This window comes from Melanotaenia boesemani, chromosome 9 (genome assembly GCF_017639745.1).
Source record: "Melanotaenia boesemani isolate fMelBoe1 chromosome 9, fMelBoe1.pri, whole genome shotgun sequence".
NCBI lineage: Eukaryota > Metazoa > Chordata > Actinopteri > Atheriniformes > Melanotaeniidae > Melanotaenia > Melanotaenia boesemani.
In genome coordinates this window covers 6828968-6855333 of record NC_055690.1, presented here as the reverse complement: position 1 = coordinate 6855333, position 26366 = coordinate 6828968, and the positions used below count along the sequence as shown (strand labels likewise).

The following is a 26366-nucleotide window of genomic DNA, read 5'->3' as shown; positions in this document are numbered from 1 at the left end:
AGGCTGATTCAAACATGTGAAATTACCCTAATATTAGAATTAGCCATTACACAGAGGAGATAGGGGAGGCAGGATCAGCTGGTGGGAGAAGATGTAGGTGCTGTCAGGTTACTTCATTAAGCCTCATTCACTGAATAAAGAAAAAGATGTGCTATACAATTCTCATGGTAACAACATGAGCTATTCGGAGGAATACACTGCTTTTTGGGGGGGTTATTAATAATTGCTGGAGTGGAGTTTTAAGGCTTTTCAGTTAAATGTGACTAAACATGAACATCTAAAAATATGAACATCTAAAAATATGAACAAAAAATTAAATAAATAAAAAAAAAAAAAAAAAAAAATTAAGCAATCATGCAAAATTAGTCTACAGTTGATAGATGTGTTCAGGGATTCAGTTGCTTTATTGTTTAACAAATGTGGGCTCCTTTTTGCTGAGGAAGGTTCTGAACTAAGTGAAATGACCAGAAAGTAATGGCAGCCATGATAAGAGCAGGGTGAATTTCATTATGCAGCAGAGAGAAACTTCATTGCTTCTTTAATCACCACTTTAAGGATAGAAAACACTTTACCAAGTTTAATATACGTTTCATTGTTTTTTTTCCTTTTTTTACGTCTTCATTTCTCTTCGTTAAAAGTGCTAACTTTTGGTCTGGAGCACATAGCTTTAGCTTCTGTCTTTCAGTGCATGACGACAGATTATAGGCTGCACATTTAAAAATGCTTTTTTGTAAAAAGGTTGTCATTTTTACATTAGTCAGTAAGGAACACTTAAGGAAAAATTCAGACCAAGATTCAGTTTTTAGATGCCTCAACCTGGCATATGTTAGCTTGATTATCCAAATTGCTAGAAAATGCTAGTTGCTAATAATGATAAAACTGTAGATGTCTATTATTTTCTGACACAAAGAACATTTCCAACATTTTTTACATGGTAAATCTGGCACTTATATACAAGAATAAAACGGTTGATGAGACATATGACTTTGTGTTCAGAGATAACCTCCTTGGTAGTGTAGTTAAACTAATTAACCTCATTTGCACAGGAGCAAGACCTTACCTTATGAACAAAGACGACACAATAAGCTTCACTGTATTATGTCTGCTTCTTGGAGAAGTGGGTATACAATTAACAAGCCGACCATGATCAAATGATATTTTCATGGTGCATTAACATCATCCTTCTAGGAGTAAGAACAACAACACTTTCCACTGACACCGAAGGGGAGTGGGGGGCACTGTGAAGAGGCACAAAGCCAGAATCCTCCAGGGGACAAAACAACTGAGATAAATGGAGGTTGGAAAACAACAGATAATGCAAAAATATTTCAACAACCATAAATCTTTCTTTCCAAGCTCTGGCGTGATAGGCCTATTACTTTAGAGACCGAATCTCTGATAACACTCGTGACACTGCTCCAATATTTCCTCACAATCTTCTGTAAACTTTTCCACTGTAGTCCATGAAATTTCACATCATAGTTTTTGTTTCGCTCGCTCTCTCTTATTATCAGCTTTTAGCATTGTGGCTCCTGCACTGACAAGGGTGGGGAATTTGCCGCAGATAAGAAAATCTCCAGAGTTATTAAGTAACAAGTGATAAAATGGAGAGACTGGATTGTCATTGCCTTTGAACTCCATTACCTTTCAATCCTCTTTGAGTGTTTTTCAGATACATCCATGACACTTAAATTGATAGCTTTCCAATGAACATCTGTGTCTGGTCACACAATTTGCAGTTTCACAGCAGACAGTGTGTGGGAGGCTTGATTTCCATTTCAGTGGAATTACTTGTAGAAGAAAGGGGTTTTTGAGATTTCCAGTGACTGCAGTTTATAAAATAATTGCACACTGGAGGATGAACGATTTGTTCTCCTTTTTATCTTCTTAAAAGAATGTCAAAGAACCTGCCACTGCCTTCCACAGTAGCATTCAATTAACAATGGAATGACAGCCTAGCAAGCGATTAAGTGGGTGATTAGTCATTATCAAACTACAATGATGATGTCATCTGATGTGACAATGAGAGCACTGTAAGGGTAGATTTGACAAAAGGAATCAAAGACATCCATTATAACCAGGGGGGTAAAGTGATATAAAGGATGCCTGGCACAGAGAAAAAAGTGATGAAGCTTCTGCCACATCAAGGAGATAAGAAGAAATTAACCCAGGAAAACAGGCATGGAAAGCTGAGATTCCAAATAAAATTTCCTTCAAATGCATAGGAACAATTTCAGTATCTATTCACCAGACTGTCATGCTGTCCAATAACTGTACTGTAAAGGTCTTTACACACTCTCCATGCCTAAGTACAGTGTAAATCTAATTATTTTGCCTAATTATTTTCCTTTTAATGGCAACAACATAAATCAAGTCTGCTTTTTGCCTCAAGACATATTAGTTGAAGTAATTTCAGTTATTTCTGCAAGAGTTCACCACATGCCTGCAGCATTTTGTAGTTGTAACAAAATATTAACACAAATCACAATGTTCTGAGACAAAATTGTTGTGATGCAATAAAAATGCAATGATGTTTTTTCTCCAAGACTTTGTTTCCTGTAAATTAGCATTAAAGTGGGAGCTGGTTCACTGTACTGGAAAAATTTACAAGAGATCATTAATCATTAGTCTTGCTGCTGATAATGTTTGTTATAAGGGGCACTAATGGCTTGTGCTCTTGATGATGAGTTGTTTGCTGTTGATTGTACATAGTTTATGCTACTGGTTTATCTCTATCAATTTCTTAGCTCACATTTAAGCACTTAATGACAAACATTTTTTAACTAAATAAACTTGCACTGAGTCCACTGAAATCCATTTTTCAAGTTTTGTACAAATGTTTAGTGATTTTACTGCTTTGAAATTTATGGTAAATCAGCTGTGTAGCTCTGTACAAGCGTATGCTTGTGACACTGGTGAATGAAGTGTGGCAAGCTTTACCTTTTTTCATCTCTGTACCATTCAAACTCCGGTGTGGGTACAGCAACAGCCTCGCACTGCAGCATCCCCATGCGGCCAACAGTAGTCTCAGAACTCAGGGTTTTCTTTATTGCCGGGGGGTCTGTGGAGTCACAGAATATTGACGTAAATAAAATCTTAAACTCTATAACTAATGCAACTGTTATACACTGAATGGGGTTATGGCACTGTCACATTCTTTAGAAAAGGAAAAAACAAGAAATACAGCACTTTCTGGACTGCCTTTTCATTTACAGTAAGGTCAAATGGCCTTCTCTGAATCTTTATAATAAAAAACAGTAAAATATCCGGTACACACCTAAAAGAAACGACTGAACTTTTTCTATGGAGCACATTTTAAAGTGTAGAACTTCATCCTAGTGTCATCTTATCCAGCATCAGCCATTCAACCAGTGGAAAATGGATTGTTGGGGCTTGACATAAAAATAATCAGTGTCTAATGATCAAATTTGTCCAGTATATTTGCAATAAAAACACACACTTCCCAGCTAGACAGATATGTTCCACGTGGATTTATGCTCATCTTCCATCCATTTAAGATTAAACACAAAGAAGTGCTTTAATACACATTAAAATGTTCTTCTTTCTGGCACTCCGACCTGGCTTGAGTGCAGTTTGGGCTAAGAGCCATAAATGATTTGTCCAGATCAAATTAAATGTTATAATTCCATCAGAAGGATTTGGTTTGTGATGTCCCATGAGCTTTCCATCAAGCAATCAGCGTATGCACACTATGGGTCCCTGAAAAGACGACATTATCCTGCTTTGAAATTTTGAATGCTAGGTTAAATGATGATGTGATATGTGAGAATTACCATAAAAAAGTGCTTGTTGCAATCAGTGTCAGAGATCTTTCTTTTTCTACCTGATTCATCTTGAGAAGGTTGAAGAGAGCTACTAAAGACTTGCCTGGCTGCACTGGTTATGCTCCAATTTTTACTTTATGGACTTTGTGTCTTGAGTGGCAAAATTTCTGACATTAAACGTGACAGAAATCCTGATTTGTGTTCAGGTCATGCATGCACTGCATTCTGTTGCTACTTACAGTTGACAATCACATTGACATATTTGACATCCGGCGTGGCGACATCGTTGCTGGCCTTGCATTCATAACGACCCGCTTGGTTTCGCATGATGCCTGTAATGTCCAGATATTCTTCTCCATCTAATGGCTCCGCTGCAGAGAGACAAGAAGACAGAAAGCTAAATGGGAGAAGAACAGAGAGACTAACAGAAGAAGATTACAGAGGATGCACCAACGTCACCACGCAAAGAACTGTGGGATTAAATCATAGTTTTAGAGGAACCCGTGGTCTGGTTGCATTGATTCAACAGTGGCTCTTGTCTTTTAAATCTCCATCTTATTTTTAATTTCTGATGAGTATTTCATCTTATTATTGTTTTTTCCTGAGTTGTGTACTCTGCTGCAGCAGCAGCCGCTTTGTGATCAACACACAAAAAGGAAATTAAGCAGCTGATTTTCATCCTACGTTTCTGTCTTGGTGGCAGTGCAAACATCCCAGAAAACAGTGGACTTCTGAAGAAACAGTTTGGTCGTTCTGTCAGCAGAAGTGAAGATTGGTACATTTACAAAGTGTTAGCTAGATGAACGGGATGATGAGAAGACAGGTGAGGTGGTACACCTGAAAATTCATGTAAAAAGTGTTCCTGGCTGCAGATGCAATAAGTAGTCAGCAGCAAGTTATCTTAACTTTGCCAGACCTAAGCTAGCAGACAGTTACAACACAGGAAGAGAGACTTCAATAAAAAAAAAAATAAAATGTGAATTTCTCTTCAACATGGATAGAAATTTTTACAATTGTTTGTTTTTGACAGCTTATAGTAGCATCAGCTAATTATCAATCAACATCCTTGCAAATGAAGTAGTCACATGATATGGTGTCTGACTGTAGCTACTGGTAACAGCCACAGGTGGATAATCACACAAACGTTCTTCTTGTCTCTTTATAGACATTTGTAGCATAAATCTACTTGTTGACACCAAAAACCAGAAAAGCATTGTAGTGAAAAATGAAAGGAGGGATTCAGAAACACTATTGCTGAAACTGAGTATGGAAAAGGGATGCTTGTTTTCTAATGTTTAGAATATTTTTCATATACTGATCCTATAACATTGTATACCAAAATTACACAATATTAGTGAATCAAAGTCAGTCAGGTCATGGTAACCAGCCTACTAAATAACTATTCATTGCAGACGTGAATTATTTACTTAGTTTTAAAGCTTACAATCGACTGAGGAATGTTATCTTCTAAGTCAGATAAAAGTAAACAAAGTGCAGAAAACCACAAACCTTTGTTCAAATATTTATCTTACACAAATCTGCCTGATTGTTTAATGTGCAATTCAGCTAGGTGCCAATGCAAAGAACACAGTGGTTGGGTGTCTCATCTAGAATGATCTATATCTATGGGTCAGGAGGACAAATCTTGTTTCAAGTCCTCAGTGAGAAAATTATAATAAAAGAATGTTTCTTTGCATCCTTTCATTGCATTGGGGAAAATCTAATTAGGTCTGGTGGCTTCTTTTTTCCCCCCCAAATGTTTAAAGTAATGTTTTTTGGAAAAGCAGTGGAGTTACATACCTGGAGTTATACCTGTCCCAAGCAGGTTTATTTCCACAAATCTTGAATAAGATGATATATGGTGACTCAAAATATGCTCAACAGATACCAAACCAGTAAAAGATTTTAAATTGTACTTTATTCTTTATCACATCACAACAACAGTGGTACAGTTATTATTAGCTGTGAAAACACAATTAATTTATATGCTGGATGTGTAACATTACAATTCTTAGACAAAGGTATGATAAATGCCTCAACTTTCTGTGCCACAAAAACATTAAGAAAATTGATTTGACTTGAAAATCCATCTACATTCATTTCCACCTGGCAGAATATGGAACTTTTGAGAATTGTAGTGACTTAATAAGAAATCATCTCTTCATAACCAGTCTACCAGCAGTGCAGATCTCAGGGTATTTCTCAAAAAGGCACAATTATCCACATTGAATGAAGGAGGATGTCTCTATGGAGCCAGCAAATGTAATAACTGCTACAACATCGACTGATACTTTCCTTAATCTAAGAAAATAAGGGATGATGGAAACTCGGTGTTGAAAATAAATTGCACAGAGGAGATCTCTGGGGGAAGGGAGACAACTTAACAAAAATAGATGTCAGTAGAATTAGGAGTGGGCAAATTTGTGCTTTGAATATGGGGCTGCAAGCGTGCAACCACACAACAGTGCTCTGACAAAAGACCTGGCCGCCTTGAAAACTCGTATAAAAGAGGTGAGAGTACTTTTGCTCTGGCTTTTGACAGCTTTACCTCCCCTTTCAAAAATATCCAAAATGGAGGGACAGTCTCACATTCTCTCATTTGACATAGAAGAAAACATTCTAAGTTGATCAAATGATCAAATCAGTTTCATGATAGAGATGGAGGCCAGCTGATACAATATCATTTTATGTTGATTGAAAGATCAGTGGGATCATAGCCAAAGTCTGCACCACATCATATTCATCTCCCTCTGAACAAACTGCCAGACTGACTCATGTGATGGAGAGGGTATGATTGAAAATCTGTTGCCATGGAAATTCTATTGAAGTTCAATCTCTTCTTCAGCACTTTGGTTTGGCGCTGGATAAAGAGACAGAGAGGACCAGGTGACTGTAAAGATCAAAGAATGGAAATAGAGAAGAAAAGATGGGAAGTGAATTTAAATGAGAGAAAGTGGCTCAACTGCTTGTAAAAGCACAATTAACTCTCAGTCATCTAACCTGGTGTGTACAAAGAGCAACTCATAAATCATGAAGGTGAAATGAAATGAGATGTATTGTGTAAAGAAACAATAAATTATGTTATGACACTTCATGCATTTTTTTTTTCCATGCCCACAGGCATAGGAACATATACAGCTTTCTGCATATAAAATGCATGCTTTATGTTATCTACTTAATGAAGCATAATGAAGATAGATTGGTTAATCTTTTCTAAAAGGGAGCTGATTTGAGTGTGCGTACAGTATTAGTGCATGAGTCCATGCTGTGAAGGGAGGCGTAATGTCTTTGTGGTGAGTATGAAACTAACATGCATGACTTGGGGGTGAAGAGAGATTTCCTTGAAGGCTTATGGAGAACACTGAATGCAGTGACTGATTCAAAGTGTGCACATTAAAGAAAACCCATGAATTCAGACATTGCATCATGAATTACATTATATCATCACATTTCTATGCTAATGTGGTTAGAGGAAGTGGGTGTATGTCAGAAAGAAGAAGAGCAAATTAATTAGGGCTGGGGCAAGGAAGAACAATATCTGCATATTTTTTTCCAAACGAAGCAGGCAACAACAAGATGTCAACATGCTAATGTTTGCCAAGTGTAATGTTAACTAGCTTACTGGATGAATTCCAATCATGCAGTAGATTGCAGAGTACTCAGTAATGTTAAGACTCAAGCTGTTGGAAACACAAAACACTGATTTCAAAGAGACCTGAGCAACTGATCCCCACTTAAGATCAAGTTTAATACCATCATTACTCATTGGTCACTGTATTGCTTAAGTTCTGAGGTAAAAAGAAATAAATAGAGCTAGCAAATTACTTTAAACACGTTTTCACTTGTACTTAATCTTGTCATTGCTTATGTAGTTTAAGATGTTATGGTACTTAAAGAAAGTGTTTCTAAACCTATAAACATTGATCATCTTTAGGAAAACAATCCTATTGCTGGCATTATAACTAGGCTAAACAAGCTCAGCTAAAGTTGGGTTTGCTACCTTAGATGTGGAACAGATGCTAATGTTAGCAGCTAGCTATCACAGCTAACCGGTGTGATACTAAAAATGAATGCTGTCTGCATTAGTAACACTGATGTTCTTAAAGGAGGATTTAGGCTGTAGTTGTTCAAAAACATTTTTAAATTAATCCTACTAATTCTTTGTTGATTCAATTAACTAGAATTAAAGAGAATTGAGGAACCAACTTAAATTAATTGCTTCTGGTGGAAAAGATTAAATTAAGTTTATTCATATTAATTTATTAAGTTAGTTCAACTCGACTGTCAGACTTATTCAAATAATTTAGTTTCTTCCAAATAAAGAATCACAATCACTCTGACCCAATTTAGTGGAAAGTTCATTTAAAAGATTCAAGTTGTGCAAAGACTACAAACTCATAGAAAAAGCATTTTCAGCTCGAGTTTAACTTTTCTTTATTGTTACCCTATAAATGTAAGTAATATGCTTTATTGTCTAGACAATGTTGTTGGAATATTCTGTTCTCAGGGGTGTCATACTGTGGTCCTGAAGGGCCGCTATCCTGCAGATTTTAGTTATTTACTTGCTCCAACACACTTGAATAAAATCAAATGGATCCAACAGCTTGTTGTCAACTTCTTCACAATAACCCATTAATTTCAGTCAGGTGTGTTAGATCAGAGAAACAATAAAAACCTACAGGATACCAACCCTTGAGGACCGGAGTTTGACACACCTGTGTTAGAATATTAAAGCTGGTACCATGAGTGTGAAGGGCAGTACAGGGGAGACACCCAACAACACCACTGGCACTTATTTATGAGTTGTGTTAAAAACAAAGTTGCATTTTCTTTTCAAGTTATTATGTTAAATCTGAATATGAAGTTACGTTTGGATAAATGTAATAATTGATCAGGAACAACTTAAATTCTTTAAATGACTTTACATCTAATTGAGTCAGATAAATTTAAAAATTAATGATGAATTTACATAAAGTAAAAAAAAAAAAAAATCAGGTTAAATTTTTATTTATTTATTTATTTGAGTTATTTGACAGGGACATTGCATTTGTACATGGTCACAGAGTTTTTAGCCAAAGCTGGTTCTCAACTCTTGTCCCTGGTTGGGCCTTTCTACACTACATTATTATACATTAAAATACATTAAAATACACGTATATTAAATACTGAACTAAATAACTAACTGAATTAAACCATTTATTTAATTAAATCAATGCTAAATATTGGTGTGACAGATTACTTTTTTTTTTTTTTTTTTTTTAGTGTAAGAATAAAATTTTTCCAACAGAAGTTTCCTTAGCTGACATTTCCTAAGCGAGGAGAAGGGAGTACTCTTCATGTGTAGACTGGAATGCAGCTACTGTAAATTAGACTGCTAAATTTCGTTGCTAAATTATTCATGCTCACATACCAATTAGCAAGTCATAAGCAAATACAGCTGATGCTAACAGGGATTTGTTGATAACTCAGAAGTGTTGAATATATTAGATTAAATTAGATCTCACAGTGGCTCCATGTTAAAAGTCACAGAAATCACTTAAATCTTTAAAATAATAATTTTGACAGCTTAAATGCTTTGTTGCAGCTTGTCTTGTAATTACTGAAATGAAATATTACTGGAAAAAAAAGCTGCTAGTTTGGCTAAAATAACTAAAAAACTTACTTCCATTGATCATTGTAATATTCTTTTACATTAACAGAACTTAATGACAGGTTCAGTATAATTGCTGATGGGATATTATTTGCTTTTGATTCATAATTGACTGAATCATAAATCAAATGTATATCGTGATTATGTAGCATATTCCGGTTCTCAAGAAAAAGGAACAGATTGGATAAATCAATAATTTTTCTTTAATGTTAATTAAATTTTTATTTATAGATGAATTTCTTCCAACAAAGACAGAGAAACAAAGGGGAAGAGTTGGGTGTCTGAGCCCCACTCAGAAATTTACAACCTGGTTAGATGTCCAACAGGTCAAAACAGGTCAGCTCTTCTCAGAAAGGATGCAGAGTTGGACCTTGCTTAAACCATGATTTGGTATTTAGGGAGTTCTGGACCTCCTTCAAACCAAAAATCTGTCATTGGGATGGCGAATTCATGCGAACCGCACTAATGTTTATCTGTTCCAGATGTAGGTCCAGAACTGAATACTTGGACTCTCATTGCTTTTACTTGTTGGTCTTTACTCAAACTGATAAGTAACTCACATACCCCACAGATTTTATCTCCAACTGTGACACAGAACAGACCATCCTTGGATCCCTGCAGATCTTATAACAAAGACTTTGTTTAACTAACATTCCAGTTAGGTTCTGAAACTCTGGAAAGAGTTTTTTACACTTCATCAGAACGGCCCTGATGAGACTGGAAAAAGACTTTCTTTATCTGACATATAAGAAAGAACAAAGGCCTTGGCTTGTCATTAAATAATGTCCACTGCATTTATACTGTTTCATAAGATATATATTTGTACTCAAAAAGCAGTCAAATCAACAAGATTGGTATAATGTTTAACCAACAGGAGTTGATCTGTTTATCCTGAGCCTTTTCATTCTTTTATGTTCTTTAATGTTTTATAACATTGTTGGTTTAATTACTTATAGTTAATTTATCCTGTTTGAATGGTTGATCAATGTTCCAATAAAATGTGTATTAATTTAATGTTTAGCATCTTATAACTTACACACAGGCTTACAAATGTTAATTTGATACTCTTAACAAAAGGAATCTCCTAATTTCCCAGCCAAAAAGACATTCCTTTCTCTTCACTTTTTACTCCTCTCTTCATTTTTTCTTTTTTTGTGATTCTTTAGTCTATTCACACATAGAGTGGAGAAAACAGTCAGAATGAAGAATGAAGGAACTAAGCTGAACCTGCATTTTAACCTGCATGAAGATGCCTGCTTGATGAAGAAGATGGTCAAACCCGAGGTGCTGAGTCCATCTCTGGAAATGCTTAATCCCTGCTTTTATTATGTTCCTTTTATTTTGTCACTAGTTACACTCTGTTTAGTTTCATGTTTTATTTTTTTATGTATTTTTGAAAATAGCCTGAGTGTTTGTCAGCTACAGCACCAGTTTACTGAGAGTTTTTCCCTTTTTGGCTCTCAAAGCTGGACTTTTTGATCTTTTGCCATAACTCCATGAGTAACGCAGCAGATACCTTTTAACTATACACCATTCATGTTTCCCATCCACCTCTTATAAATATAAAGCAATGTTTTAAAAATAATTTTTCTTTTTTTTTCTAAATCATGTCTTGGTCAATTTGAAAAAGAACTTGTGTAATTGGCCTCTTTGAGATGGATTTGATTTGATTAAGTAATAATGTAGGACTAAAATGGTTTTTCATGTTTACATTAAGAGAAAAGGCTTGTTGATGCTCAGAGGTTTACAAATATTAATACTACTAATTAATATTTAATGTTGATTATTAAAATTAATATTTTATCTCTTCTTTAATGTTTAATGATGCTAGATCACTACAATTATCATGATGAAAAATGGCAGGTTTGCACCTCATTTTAAACTGTTTTTACACACTAAAAACATCCTCGCTAACCCACTGCAGTTCCTTCTTGGTAATTGACACATGCCAAACAGAGATGGCTCAACATTTGTGTCTGCAAGCCAGAGTTGCAGATTCAGCTGAGTGAGATTGCTTAAAGTGGCGACTTCCGCCATGCCAGCTTGCCCTTTTTCACCTCTGTTATTACATCCCTTGCTGGCACAAAGATAAATCAGTGGTGGATTGAATTTGACTCCTCATGCCACCTGTGTACTTCCATTCATGACATTGATGTGCAAAAAAAAGGCACATCAGACTATCTAAACAGTCCTCAATCCTGCAGGTCTCTGTAGAAAAAAATAAAGATCAACAGAGGACCGAATGTTCTCTGAAGATGTCAGGATGATCTGGTAAGTTAGCTGTAAACATATTTATACGTCGTGCCGACCGGTTCTGGCTGAGTCAGGCAGGCATTGGTCAAAGTCAGACTGATATAAAATGATAATTTTGAGTTTAGGAAAGTTCAAAATTTTTAAATGATGTCAATAGGCTGATGTTTTTATGAAAATGCTAAGTATGTGTTGGGAAGACTGTGTGGTTGTGTGGAGATTTTATATGTCTAGAAAGATTAGGGATTTACACAAAGCATAGACAGAAGAAAACGGTTGGATATAAGGATACTAGACTTCTTTGTCTTTTTCCCTTCAATCTTTGCAAAGAGCGATACCGTACTTGAAAAGCTTATTCTTCTCTGATTATAATTGGTCTTGTAAAAGAAATCTGCACTAAAATGATGAACGAATCTTCCTGTCGTCTTCTGACTTAGAGGCACAGAAGTGGTCTGTTTTGTCTTCCTCATTCTATAAATATGTAAATTGGTTAAAAGAGAAACTGAACATTGCAACAACACCTCCAAATTTCCAGGAGAAGAAGCTTAAAACAAATGTTCTAATACATCTGAAAGCCAGCACACAACAGCTGCTGGCTACCTGTCATAAAGTGTCGATAATTCACTCCTTCGGAATTTTAGAAAGAACGCACACACACACACACACACACACACACACACACACACACACACACACACACACACACACACACACACACACACACACACACACAAACAAAAAACAACCAAACACGCAAAAAAGAACTGGACATACTTTTCACACAAAAATAAGAAGCAAAAGAAGAAAGAAAAACAATAGTAGATAGGAGTATCTGTTTCCACAGGGCAAATCTTGGACAAGTTTAAATTGGCATGCAGAGATTCTATTAACAAGACACCCAATTGTGTGTATTGTTTCACCATCACACAGAATTGTTATTAGCTGAGAAAATTTGTAAGCATGTATTGCAATTACAGCTTGTTAAATCAACAGTTGCCAAATTAATATAAACTTTCAGTGCACTGTGCTGCACTGTGAATGCAAATAATGCATACTCATAGATAATATAAAAAGCAGGCATATCTGTGATGCAACAGGAAAAAAATCCACTTTTTCATTTTAATAGCTCATAAGCAAACACCTGAGCCTCTTTGAAATATCACCTACTTTTAAAAGTAGGAAATGACAAACAAATTGCAATGAACATGTAATTAATAGTCAGTTATATGAAAAACAAAACTAATTTCTTCAATTATCACTGGTCAACATGAAATTAGAATCAGAATTTGATTACAGACTCCTTATAGAATGTCTAAAACTTGTTTTAATTAAACCTCTGAATGCTGCTGTCTTTGCTTTGAAAGTGAGCAGTGCCAGAACTACTTAATAGTAAAAAAAATACAAGCGTTTCAAGTCTGATTATCCAAGCAAATTCAGCCCAAGAGCAGATCATGTGATCTAAGATGTAACTCCCTGAGAAGCTCAAAATTCAATCACAAGCAACTCCTATTACTGTCGGTGTAATGGTCCATATGTGTGCAGTTAGAAAGAGGTTTCAGAAGTTGGACATGCCAGGTACAGCCCCTGCAGTACTAGAACATTAGAGCAAAACAAAATATTTTTGTCGTTAGACATTAGCAAAATTCTACCATTTGTAATAGAGCATATCTGTATTTTGCAACAGCAAAACATGATCTTTTCACTATTAGAATCTCAGGCAATCTGTGATGGTATTAAATATAATGGTTTAAGTCTTGTTGCTTCAGAGACACCAGGACTTGCAGTTATTCATTAAAACAGAAATCATCATATTAATGTGTTCCTCAAAACAAAGTGAAGCCATCTGCAAGTTGAATTTAAACTGTTTGTGCAGTTCACACATTTACATATTTACCTATCTACAGGACATCTTCTGGTTGTAAATGTGTAATAGGTGGTCAGGCTTTGAATTACCAAGCAGCAGCGCATTTGTTGCACATCTATTGATTATAATTTTATGGTGCCAGCATTTCTATCCAACTTTTCACCTTGTTTACTTGGATTTGAGAACATTTTAATGTCAGTGGCCTTGAGCTACTCCAACAATAGAATTCACAATGGGAAGCATACAGGGAGCAGGTGGCAAAATGTCAGTTTTTTTCCACTCCAGAACAGCAATAACTGGAACAGAAACTTGCCGATAAAGCATCCTCTTGCAGGCAAGTTAAACTTCTCTGCAAAATATTCTCCAGTGTGTCATAACTGGACTGCAGCTATCATTTAAAAAAAGTTTATGCTGACATAATTTATTCTGATTTTGTAATGTTTTATATTCACTTTTAGAGGTTGTATAACCATAAAATGAACCGATTTCCTTATTATCAGAGCGAACTTTTCACCAAGCCTGCTAGAGTCCAAAACTAAATTACCCTGTCTGAGATAGAAAGCCTCATGTCAGGTACTGCTGAAAACTAATACCTTTGATGTATAACCCGCTTAAAGTCAGACATAGGTTGAAAAAAGATCAGGATGCTGTAAGTGGAAACCATCTAATAGCTGTGTATTACAGGAAACATCTTTGAATGATTAGGTTGCACGGTAAGCAGCACTACAGCCCCCAACAGCTGAGCAGTGAAGTAAATGAGACCCTTTAGCCAGCTTGTCTCCCTAGCCATTAACGTTTGAAAGCATTTGGAAATTTGCTTGAAAACGAGTTACAAGCCTGAACTTTGCGACTCTTCCAAATGTATTTTGTGCATGAAAGTGCATGCCATTTTGTTTTCATGAATAAGACATGAAAAACTAATCTTTATATTGTTATTTAACTACTTCTTGGACACCAAGTAGCTTATCTGCCATTTCCAATTTGCTATACTGGATCATGCTGGCCATTCTAAAAAAAACACTGCTTTTTTGAAAAATTATTATGTTGAAAATCATGAAGCCTTCTCGAAATGCAGCAGCAGGTTTTTGGAGGAGATCTGGGTGGAGCTGAGCAGTCTGGACGTAGTACACTCCTCCAAATGCCTGCTGGTAATGATCTTCATTGCAATGGCAATGTAAAGTTTGTATGAACGACTAAGTTTTCCAAGCCAATTCAAGTTCTTTGCAGGAGTTAGGGATGACAGTAGGATGGGAGCACCAACAAACACTCTGTAGGTCCAAACATGCTCAAAGGCCTATAAACTTTAGAGAGGGGACCAGCGAGGGAGGGAAAAGGGGTATAAGAGAGGTAAGGGGGGGGTGGAGTATGCGCCTTTGCATATCCTCATACATCATTCATCAGCATCACTTCACCACAGAGCAAAACATTAAATTTTTTTGCAAATGCTAATTTATGTTAAGCAGCCGATTTGAGAAACTTCGAAGTCAAGTAGCATAAAAGACCCTGGGACATTCAGTTTCTTTTGTCTGCATGGGTGTGACTGAGTGTTAGTGCTGGTGTTTGCATATGTGCACAGACTCCTTACCACCACCCTTTAACACTAATTTCTGCCTGTGTTGGTGTGCGTTTAAGCATATGCACACGTGTGTTTGGACAGTGGCTTGTCTGGCCATAGAGCGGATATCTATCTTCCAGGACTCACTCAGATGGGTCAGTGCATAATCATAGAGCGATTGCGTTGATCAACAAATTCCTCACAGTGGAGGTAATGAGAAGGCGACAGAGCTGAGAAACTAAATTAATCTTTCTCACTTATGACTTAATTGATGGTGCGCTGCCAAAATCAAACATGCTATGAAATGCAAATAGCTATCTACAGGGCACAGTGCACCAACCCTAAAGGGATTTTAGTTCAGCAGAAGTCGCTTTTAGATAAATATCCTTTGAAAGCAATAATCATATTACACTTTTTCTGCTCTCTGGTTGGTAAATATCACTTACAAACTCAAATCTCAGAGCCACTGAAATGAAACCATAATTCTAGGGTCCTATAATGCTTGGCAACATTGCTGTAGAGCTGCAAAGAAAACCTGCCTCGGCTGTAGCTTTTCAGAAGTCTGGGGAACAAAAGCAACGCGTGCACCTCTATTCACAGGCCATTTGCTGCCACTGGTGCTGGCAGCGCAGAAATAACACAGGTGTCGGAGCCAAAAACAAGACGACTGTTTATTTGCCGCTTCCTGAGCTGAAGAAATGATCTGCACGGTGAAGCGGTGCCGCCGTCTGTTTCTCCAAACGCCAGCGTCATTCCTTTCTCTATCACATTTCTCCACACCCTCCCTCCCTTGTCAGGCTCTCTTTGTTGCCATTTGAAGCAACTTCAGCAGGGTTACTGTCAGTGTGGCCTCACTGCAGCTCGCTGTATGCACCACGTGGTTGTTTTTTTCCCGTCCTATTAAGTGTGAGGCTTTAAAAGGAGATTAATTGGTGATAAAACAGAATAGAGTTTAGTGATTAAATTCCCATGAAGGGGAGTTGGGGTGTCTGCCTTTTTTTCTTCCCAGCTGATAAACGGATCTAGCCTATTGTTGTGGGAAGACTTCTCATTACACTTTGGATAGATTCAATGGGCTTGTGTTTGCCATGGGAGAGGAGGCTTTGTACTGAGCAAGCAGAGCAAGGTCAGCCACAGAGTATCACTGCTTACTCCTTTATCACGGTTTTTTCTGCTCTTTCCCCTTTCCTTTTTCTGTATATGCATGCACACGTACACTTTGTGATAGCTTTACTCACACTCAGAGAAACTGAGATAAATGAATAATTAAGTTGCTGCATCTTTACTTGTAAAACTTGGGGGTTTGGCTTGAAGAACAAATTTCTTTAGAAGGATACACATAAAGGAAGAAGTATGAGCGTGCATGTGACTAAGTGTATTCATTGTCAGTGGGCCAAGGATCTACCCTTGTCATGGGCGCTCATTTCTCCACATGGCCATGAATCTATCACTTCTGTTCAGTTACTGAATGTAATAGCTGTATAATTCCCTGTAAATCATCAGACTCATACAATACGACATCTCAATTTTCCCACAGTGACACTGACAGATTACAGTTTTATACACCGCACAGACAACATGCAACTATTTTACAAATCTTTTTTATAGATTCATCATGTTTAGTCTCTGTATAAAGATCAAGACTTTTTATTGAAAATAAAAAAAACAACAACAACAAAGAATTCATGGTATAACTGCAATAACTTAATAACAATAAAACTAACAATTCCTGCTAAATGACAGTGAAAGGATTATTAAAAAAAATATTTTCATAAGATTCACCTTTTCCAAATCAATTCTGATGAAGTGAAAATATTACTCAGATTACATGACTGGTCACCTGTTTCTGCTTCCAAACATGAAATATGCCTTATAGCTGTAGGAAAAGAAATTCCTTTCACAACAGCTATGAATGTTTGTATTACGTAACTAAATTTGAAAAAAAAAACTTTGATATTAAGGAGTATGTTATTATGAACCTAAGTCTTATTGTTATGTAGAATTGTTTGAGTATTATTACGACTTTTCTTGTCTTTAATACGATTAATATTTTCCCCTGTCTTTTTCATTTATATGCTACCAAATGTCAAGCGTGGCTCGGCAAAAATCTTAGCATACACACAACTGGTTTCTTGTGTTGCCTCAGTCCAAAATCAGCTTCTCTTGCTGAGATAATGTCACATTCAGATGTTTTCATTCACCAGTGTGGATTACATGTTTTTGTAAACTATTTTGAAGCATATTACCGCTCACATTAGCAGCTAATGCTAAGACTACGGGCTTTCATATTAACAGCTAATGCTAAGACCACGGGCTTTCATATTAGCAGCTAATGCTAAGACCACGGGCTCTCATATTAGCAGCTAATGCTAAGACCACGGGCTCTCATATTAGCAGCTAATGCTAAGACCACGGGCTCTCATATTAGCAGCTAATGCTAAGACCACGGGCTCTCATATTAGCAGCTAATGCTAAGACCACGGGCTCTCATATTAGCAGCTAATGTTAAGACTATGGGAGCTGCCACGTCCCACAACAGGAAGTGATGTCACCACGCATGTATGTACTTTGAAATAAATCTGACATGGTCATTTAAAGTCACATTTCATCTAGAACAGGTTTACATTTCATCCTTTTATCAAAAAGGAAACAGTCTGATGCTATTTATGTGATTTACATGACAGCATGTCATAGGTGCCCCTGCTGTCTGTGTCCATGGCAGTAACACCTGCGCACAGCTGAACAAGCTGAATCTACGTCATTGTAGGAATTTCTCAGTCATAATCTTTCAATAATTAAACTGAAATTAACTGAACTGAACTATTTGAACTATTAAGTCAAAGGGATTCAGTTGTATATATTATTATATCAGTTATTATATAAAAAAATCTTATGCCAAGAACCTAGACGTATATACACCTGCCGAGTGAAAATATTTGCCAAGCAGTTTACAATTAATTTGTGGGAGAAATGCTTTTAGTTGTAAATATAATGCGAATTAAATATTGTATAGTTACCTAAAAAAAGGTACTCTTACTGATTTATCCATAATTTTTTATTGGCAGCACAAACATCCAGGGGCACACAAAGTTCAGCCCACAATACCACAATACAATCTTGCACCATCTCACAGATATGCTTAGGGAGGAGGTGCAGGCAAAATATCTCCCCCTGCTATAACATGAACACAGCATTAGAAAGATGTTATTCCATCAGGGACCTCTAGAAAGCTCCAGTCCTCCTTGGAATACACTCTGGGGCAAGTCTCTGGAAAGTTACAGTTCCATGAGTTATAGTGAAACCTCATTTGTGGAGGAGAGTGCTATATAACGCATCACTTTGAGATCTCCCACAGGTGATCATTAGTTTGAGTGCTGCCATCTGCAGAGGCCAAATATGATTCATGTCATCTCTATGGTCACTACAGCGGTCATTGATGAAGGAATTGTTGCATTTCCTTACTCATTTATTTATCTGCTTTCCAGTTTGTCACTTTACTGTGCTTTACATGCAAGCAGCCCATTATTGCCATTTTTACAGCTCCAGTAGGGTAAATAAGCTGGCAAGCTCATCTCAATAAGAAGAGAGAACAAAAAATGAATAAATAAATAAAAAAAGAGACAACAGAAAGATATCCCATTGTCTCGATTCTCATTTCCTGCTCCTACCCTCTTAACTTGACTGGAATTGCACAGCCTCAAGCCATGAGTTCACCTCTTCTTGAGGACACTGCCTCCCTGAGGGCTGTGTGACTCCAGGCTTTTGGTAAAAGTGCTTATGGTCAGAAATAAAAGTGCTGAGATTCTGCACAGTTGTGACTTCAAACAAGTGTGAGCGCCAGCATTCAGCCAGCCCAGCCTTGGCTGCACCTAATGAGGTTAGGCAGACATGGAGCAAGCTGTGCTCATGATGTTCCTTGCATGGTCTCACAGCAGACTGATTTCAAACCAGCTGCTGATGGTGCTGATTGTCAACAAACAAGTGAGTAGTGACAGACAGCAGATCTGCGACCTGCAGAGAGACTGATGAGACTCCCAAAGGACTTGTGTTCAGCTTTACACACATGCACAATCACGCTCACATGCAGTTACAAACAGCTGGAGATGTGGAGTGGTGGGGTGGGGGTGGGGCTTGATCTGGGTGGCTCATACAAAGACCTGTCATTACCTTACACTTCGTTCCCACAATCAGAAGGCTTGTCAGCTACACTCTGTCTCTGACAGCTTGGAACATAATGATAAGCGTGTATATGTGAGTGTGTGTGCATGCGTCTCTTTCCTAATCTGCTTTCCCACTGCCTACTTGGGACTCACACTACTGAGGCCTGGGTATCTCTACTCCTGCCTGCTCCACTCCCTCCTGAAGATGCTATGTGAGTGAGTGTGTGCTGCTCCCTCCAGATCCATGTGTTTCTCCTGAGAGTGAGCTGAGGTGCAGAGAGAGACTGTTATACTATACCGAAGGAAGAGATGGGTGCATGATGGGTAGTAGAGGAGACAGAGAGACTGAAAATGAGCCAGAGGAAGACAGAGCGACAGCTGCAGACAGAAAGACAAAAAGTTGCAGAGAGAAATGGGGGAGGGGGAGTCTCAACTCAAGGTGACAGTCCTAGGGAGACTTTCCTGAGCTCTACTTTTGGAGCACAGCCGATACTGCTGAGACCGGCGTAGGAGGGATGTCAAGGGCACTCAGCGTCAAACCTCTAAAAGGCTACCCTGCCAAGCACTGTTATAAAAGGGTTATGACTTCAATATGCAGTGGGATCACATAGCACGGGAACGTGGGCTGGAGTCCAAATCAATTCATTTGGACAGATGTCTTTGTTGCAATGAAACTGCTGGGGTAGATTCATAGCTTGCCATTTACAGGTAGAAGATGCTATTATCCGGCACATCTTAAGTGAGTGCCGACAAAGGACACTGTGACAGTAAACACACCTGCTGATGGGCAGGTAATGGTTTTGAGGAGTATAAACTGGTGATATTTTGGTTACTCTTTGCAGCTGTTCATCCATTCAGCCACCAACGCTTTTTAAAGGCTTGAATTTGAATCATTCATGTGTTGCTATTTTCACCACAACCTTCTCAGATGTCCAGATGTGTGTGTGTGTGTGTGTGTATTTGTGTGAGTGGAATTGCAGTTGACTGTGCTTTCCCCCACCTGCAGCATCAAATGACTGACAATCTCTATTACACCGCAGAGGTGAGAGGATCTAGGATGCATAATTGAACATTAATTAACTACTGAAGTTACTATAATTAATGATAAGAATGATTGCACATCTAATGAAAGTGGCCATCTGCATACTAAAGCAGTGTTCTGTTTTTTTTTTTTTTTTCTTGTGGTCCCCTGCCTCTCTTCCTTTCCTTTTTATCTTTTCTTTTCTTTTCCTTCCTTCTCTGAGGAAAGGACAGCTTCCACCATTTCCTCTTCTTGCCAGCTCTGCATGGCTCCTCCGTGTGTCGTGGAAAACCACAGGCAACCGGAGGCCTTGTAGTTTTCATACTTGCGCGACTTCTGTTTAGGTGGTCTGAGAGGCGTGCAGCGAATAATTCTTCGCTTGACCAGCAGCTCCCTCATCACATGATGGGGTGCCACTCTTCTCCTGGCTTCCAGTCATCCAGGAGTTCCACTCTACAACCTTTAGCAACTATTCTGAAGGAGTTAAAGAAACAAGGATGAACTCGAGCTGAGAAATCAGCCAGCTGAAGAGATCATCACCAACATGCAGCAGAACGATGCCAGCTTTGAGCATGTGAGATGTGAGTTCAGTCTCTTTTTCACACACATATATAGACCAGTGAACTTCTCCTCATGCTACTCTGGTTTTTCTTTTACTTTCTTGTTTCTCAGCGAATATCTCATCACCTCTGCTCTCCTCCTCCATCAACCAGCTTCAAGAACGCAAGAAACAATTCAGTCAATATTAACAGCAACACAGCAACACCTACGCAACGTACCTATAGCATGCCGTACCAACTCCCACAGGTTCTGCTCTCACTGACTATGGTCAAAGGGACCAATTTAGACATCTGATGGATGTATTGATCTTTTTCTTGTCTTGTGACCTCTGGTAATTACATGAAAATCAGGAGGGCTAATAATTAAACTCAAATGCTAAACATTCAGATAAGTTAAAAAAAAAGAAACTGATCACAGCTTGTTCTCATCTTGAACTGCGCTCATAAGGGGAATTACAATAACCATTCAGAATATTTTATTTTATTTCCAATTAATGAAAAAGAAACTATATACAAAAAAATGAAAAGAAAAGAAAGAATAATTATAATTATTATATCATCAAATTATAATATAAAGAAGTTAAAAAAAGAGTGAGAAGAAGGATACACTTTTACAAGGGCTATATTAATACTACTGATTTACAATGCAAATTAAAAAAGGAAGAATTTTAAGCCTAAGGTTAAATTGGATAAAAGAGCAAAACAATCTAAATTATATGAAAAAATAAAATTTACTGTGTACCATTTGCAACTGGCCATTTAAGAGACATGTGGCTGCTCTGCACCTCAGTCAGTGGGGTGACTGAGGTGTGACTTTCCAAGCTGCTGCAAATCACTAATGACAATAAACCTGTTGCCAGGCTGTGGTTTTGCCTTGGTTAGAGTTATGTAAAAATCCTGATTGGTGCAATTACTTTTCTTGCAACTAGTTCCCAAACTGTTTGGAGGAGCAAAGAAAAAAGCATAAAATAAAACAAACCCCCCCCCCAAAAAAAAAAACCCTTCTAACTTTGTGTCCCCATAAGATCCCATCTCATGATTTCAAAATGAGGAGTTTAAGGTCATGGGGTTAGAAAAATGTCATGAATGAAGGCTCCAGTCATAAATTCTTAGATTTTGCCAACTGACCTCTCTTGCTCTTTAGCGAAAGCCTTTGTCATAGTGGCTGATGAAGGTGAAATTATTGAACCTCGACCGCACACAACCCACAGACAGAGGAGTGACACTGAAAGGATACTCAGTCCTGTTTGTTTGGTCACTGCGAATGAGTGAAATTGAGCAACCTCAACATAACAAAGGCTAAAGGAGTTTTGGTTCTGTTAAGATTAAATTAGTTTCTAGTCTTGTTTTATTTCCATCGTATTTTGTTTGGTTCCTTTGAGTTAGTTTTAATATTCGATACATTTCATGTTGTGGTTAACATTTTGGTTAGTTTTGTTTGTTGGTTTTTTTGTGTAAAGTTTGTCCCTCTTGTGTGTTCAGTTTACGTTCTCTCCTCTTTTTGAATCAGAGCAGATTTTTAAATCTGTTTTTAATCTGTTTGCCACACCCTCATGTCCCTCATTTGTCTCCCTTAGTATATTCTTCCTGGTTTTCATTGTTCACTGTAAGATCCTCGTCTGTCACATCCAAGTTTGTCTTTAATGCCAAAAATATACTTGCTATGTGTACACAGAATTTTCACAAGTACTTTGTGTACTTTGCATTTGTTTGAAGCATTGTTTGTGTACATCATCAGAAATTAATGCAACATGTTCATAACCTGCAGTATGCAAGTACAGTGCCTAAGTACAGTGTAAATCTAATTATGTGTCCATCTTCTGCGTTGGTCACGTGTGTAATTTGGTCCGTTTTTAGGGAGCTTAGCTATCTGACGCTTCACGCAGAAGACGGAGCAAGACCACCAGAAATTTGCAGGGGCAGTATTGAGCAAACACACAACCTGCGAACAAACCAGAGAAGAAGAAGAGGAACAGGAAGAAGATGACGCAAACCGCCAAATAAAAAACACCTAAAGAAGAAGACGTAGACAACAAAGAAAAAGAAGTTGAGAGAAACTTCTCCTTCTTCGTGGTTCTCTACTTCTTCTCTTGGTGTTTTTGGACAGTTTAAAATGAGTTTATAGCAGTGCATTACCACCACCAAACGGGGTCAAAACGCGTAAGGGAACTCTGCACTAACCACTTGTGGATCAACTGACTTTTTATCCATGGAAATGTAAAAGACACATGGAAGAATGAGGGCAACGATGTACGAAGAAAGTGCCTGTCTGAATACACCATCTACAATACCGCTACTGTCATTTTTTCTGCAGGAATCTATACATGAATTTAATCTATCATTCTATGTCACCATGTTTATCTTTTTGTTGACTTGGCAACTACATTTAGTGAGTTCTCTAATGTGGCCCTTAGTTAAATCCCCAGGTAACAAGCATAGGCTGGTTACCTCCAGGAACACAGGGTTAAAAGGCAAGTATATTCTCGGCCTTAGTTAGTTATCTTTTCATTTATAGGTTTTGTTTTCATGTTAGCTTACAGTTATGCACTTGGTTAATTCTGTCAGGGCAGCACCTTTTGTTATTCTATAAATGTAGTCTTCTGTTATTCATCCATCTGCCTGAATGTGTCACCATAGCAATGCAACGATCACCTCATGCAAACATTCATATCTGATGAAGACAAACAATGTTTTGTTCTGCTTGACCATTTTCTCAATAAAAAACAAAAAATGTGGGCGCTATAAAATTAGCTTCATGATAACCAGCCAAAAGAGGCAACAATAACAAAAACAAATACTACTGAGTCTCATCTTGGGTGGCCTTGTAGAGACAGATGACTGGACTAATCAATGTGGACACCCAGAGAAAGTTTGCTATTAACCATCCAACATAGACATCTTTTGGCATTTAAACGGCTGGCATAATTTACCAGTGGTGGCATTTGAACTACCCTGTGATACATGCTAACCTGTGTGGGTTGTATCTCTCCTTTTCCTGCTGATACCACTTAATGGTACCAGAACTGTACCATCTGTATGTGTGGACAGATGGGGTGAATAATGTTATGACTACTGTGTTGCGTATATGGCTCTTGTTGTTAGTGATATGGTTGTTTGTTGTTGTCATGTTCAGTGCTGTGAAAAATAATCTTCCCTTGGGGATAAATTCAGGTTTAAGTTTGTCAAGATGACAGCTGGGAAAGTTTTGAACCCCAGATACCACAACAACAACAACCATGTTTCATGCAATAACACTTTACTAAGATACCTTTGTCACAGCATGGTTGGGTTCAGCTGATAACATGCCATGCTTAGAAGTTTACATGTATATTTTAAAAACAAACTTATGTTTTGAGTTAAAAACACATTAAGTTGTGGGTAAGACAAGATCATTATATTAGTCTCCATTCTGGATGCTTTGACACTTCAACACAATACTTTACAACAACACTTCTTTTCTTCCTGGTTGGGTTTAGACAGTAGCATCATTTGGTATGGGTTAGCAATTAAAAATAATTTATTAGGGCTCTGGATAAAAATGCTTTTTCTCTACAATGCCACTGTCACCATTTTGGTATCACCAATACCAGAAAGACACTTCACATGCAGCTGATCTTACAAACAGAAGTGGTAATATGTTATTTGAATATAATTATAGATAATTATTTCTAAGAAAGTTTCCACTTCACAGGTGTCCTTCATCTTTCTCTGGACAGAATTTTCTTTGAAAAGTCAAACATGGCTGTTAGACAAACACTTTGGGATGGTGTCATTAATCTGAAGGATTTATCTTGTGACAAGAGTGGGTGCTCTCAATTCTATAATGATGTATTTCTGTTCTTTACAATTAGCCCACATGAATCGACTTTGCCACTTTAAGTATTTAGATTATGATTAGATTTAGGAATGGAAAATGCAAGCATCGAGTGGTCAGGAATTACGAATATTATCATTTTTGAAGGAGCCTCATGAAGACAATGTGAGTAATGTGTACACTCACAAATATATATATATATATATATATATATAGAGAGAGAGAGAGAAAGAGAGAGATTGTGGGTTTGGTCTGTGTTGGTTTGGTGTTTGCATGTGTGTATGAATGCCACTGAATTTTCACACACCCATGCACATCAACATGTGCAGTAAGTCATCAGTCTAAATATGAATATTCATGGGTTTGCAGGCGTGAGCTTCTGCCAGACTTTTGGCACTAAGACCAGTGAGTCATTCGAGTTGCAGTCTGGTCACACAACTTCATTTGAAATTTTTCTGTAGTGACTTCAGATACACTAATAATGATAAACATTGTGCATACTGCTGTCTGTAGATTTCGTAACCTTGCTTAATTTGCATTGGAGTGAGCACATGGTGCAAAGGACCATGACGATGAACAAATGAGGAGTTTCAGTTCAGTGTAATGAGCTGTTAGTGCTAGCGATGACCTTGTGACGTTGCTGTCCTAAATCAATGGATGTTTGAACCATGTACTGGCATATGCCTAAGCATAGTTTTCCTCATTTTTTGTGGAAAACTGTCTTACTGCTAAGAGATTTGAACTTGTATAGACACTTAAAACTTGATCTTTATTCTGTAGTACAAAGACTGGACTCCTACTTTGAATAGAAACTTGACATTCGATCTGAACTGGTATTTTGTATCTCATGAACATCTGCATTCGCTGCAAATGGTTGAGAGCCTCACTAGTGAAACGAGGCGGCGATACAGCCGAAGCAAGCAGAGGCGTGAAGCGGTGAGACGACCGGCTGGCAGACATCATTATCTCTCCCAGCAGTCCCTTTCACACTCTTGAACTGCATTACAATTACGGATTCTGCTGAGAAAAAAATCCCGCAAAACAACAACAATAATAATAACAGTGTTGGTGTTTTCAAATTATGTTTTGTTCCCATCTCAGGGACCACATGTCGGTTTATAGGATTCAGTCCTGCCAGGATGTTGACAGGATTTCCTTTTTACCTCTCTTTTTCAGTACAAAAACACAAAGACTGTAAGGTGGTCTGCCCACTACTCACAAAACAAAACACTGAGAAAATGAATAATGAAAAGAAAAGCATCTGTATAGAGAACAGAAAATCCACAGGCACAGTTAAGGCAGAGGCTCGTTTACTTTTTAAGATGAAAAGCTTTCAAAACTTACTATACCCATGTTAAAATCTTAAGACATTTAAACTTTAAGGATAGGGTGGAAACTTTGTAGAAAATAAACTAAAAGCAGTTTTCAGTTTTCACCACAGTTGGCCACAGCAGCCAGTCAGATCCATACGGACTGTAGAATTTGTGGAACAAATCATCCTACCTTCATTCATGTATGCAGGAGGCAAACACACCTATTCAATTTGTTTGGCTTCCAGGTGCAGGAAACAGATGCATTTGATGAAACATGTCTGGCATACTCACAAATGATGCAGCAATTGATAAAGCACCACAAATAGAATGGCTTTCAATCAGCGCAGAGCTCTTATCAAGCTGCGATTTTGTCATCTCAAGCGTCTTCATCCAT

The 26366-nt window shown here is 37.6% G+C and overlaps 1 protein-coding gene across 2 annotated transcripts in view; it reads right to left on the bottom strand.

The window, feature by feature from the left end:
- LOC121646206 (limbic system associated membrane protein) overlaps positions 1-26366 on the bottom strand; it is a 550922-nt gene that overhangs the window by 15423 nt on the left and 509133 nt on the right. For both annotated transcript variants that reach the window (XM_041995095.1, XM_041995096.1), the window contains 2 exons: positions 4025-4156; positions 2941-3061 (listed from right to left, as the gene is read on the bottom strand). In XM_041995095.1, coding sequence (XP_041851029.1) covers positions 2941-3061; positions 4025-4156 — 253 coding nt within the window. The remainder of the gene's footprint in view (positions 1-2940; positions 3062-4024; positions 4157-26366) is intronic.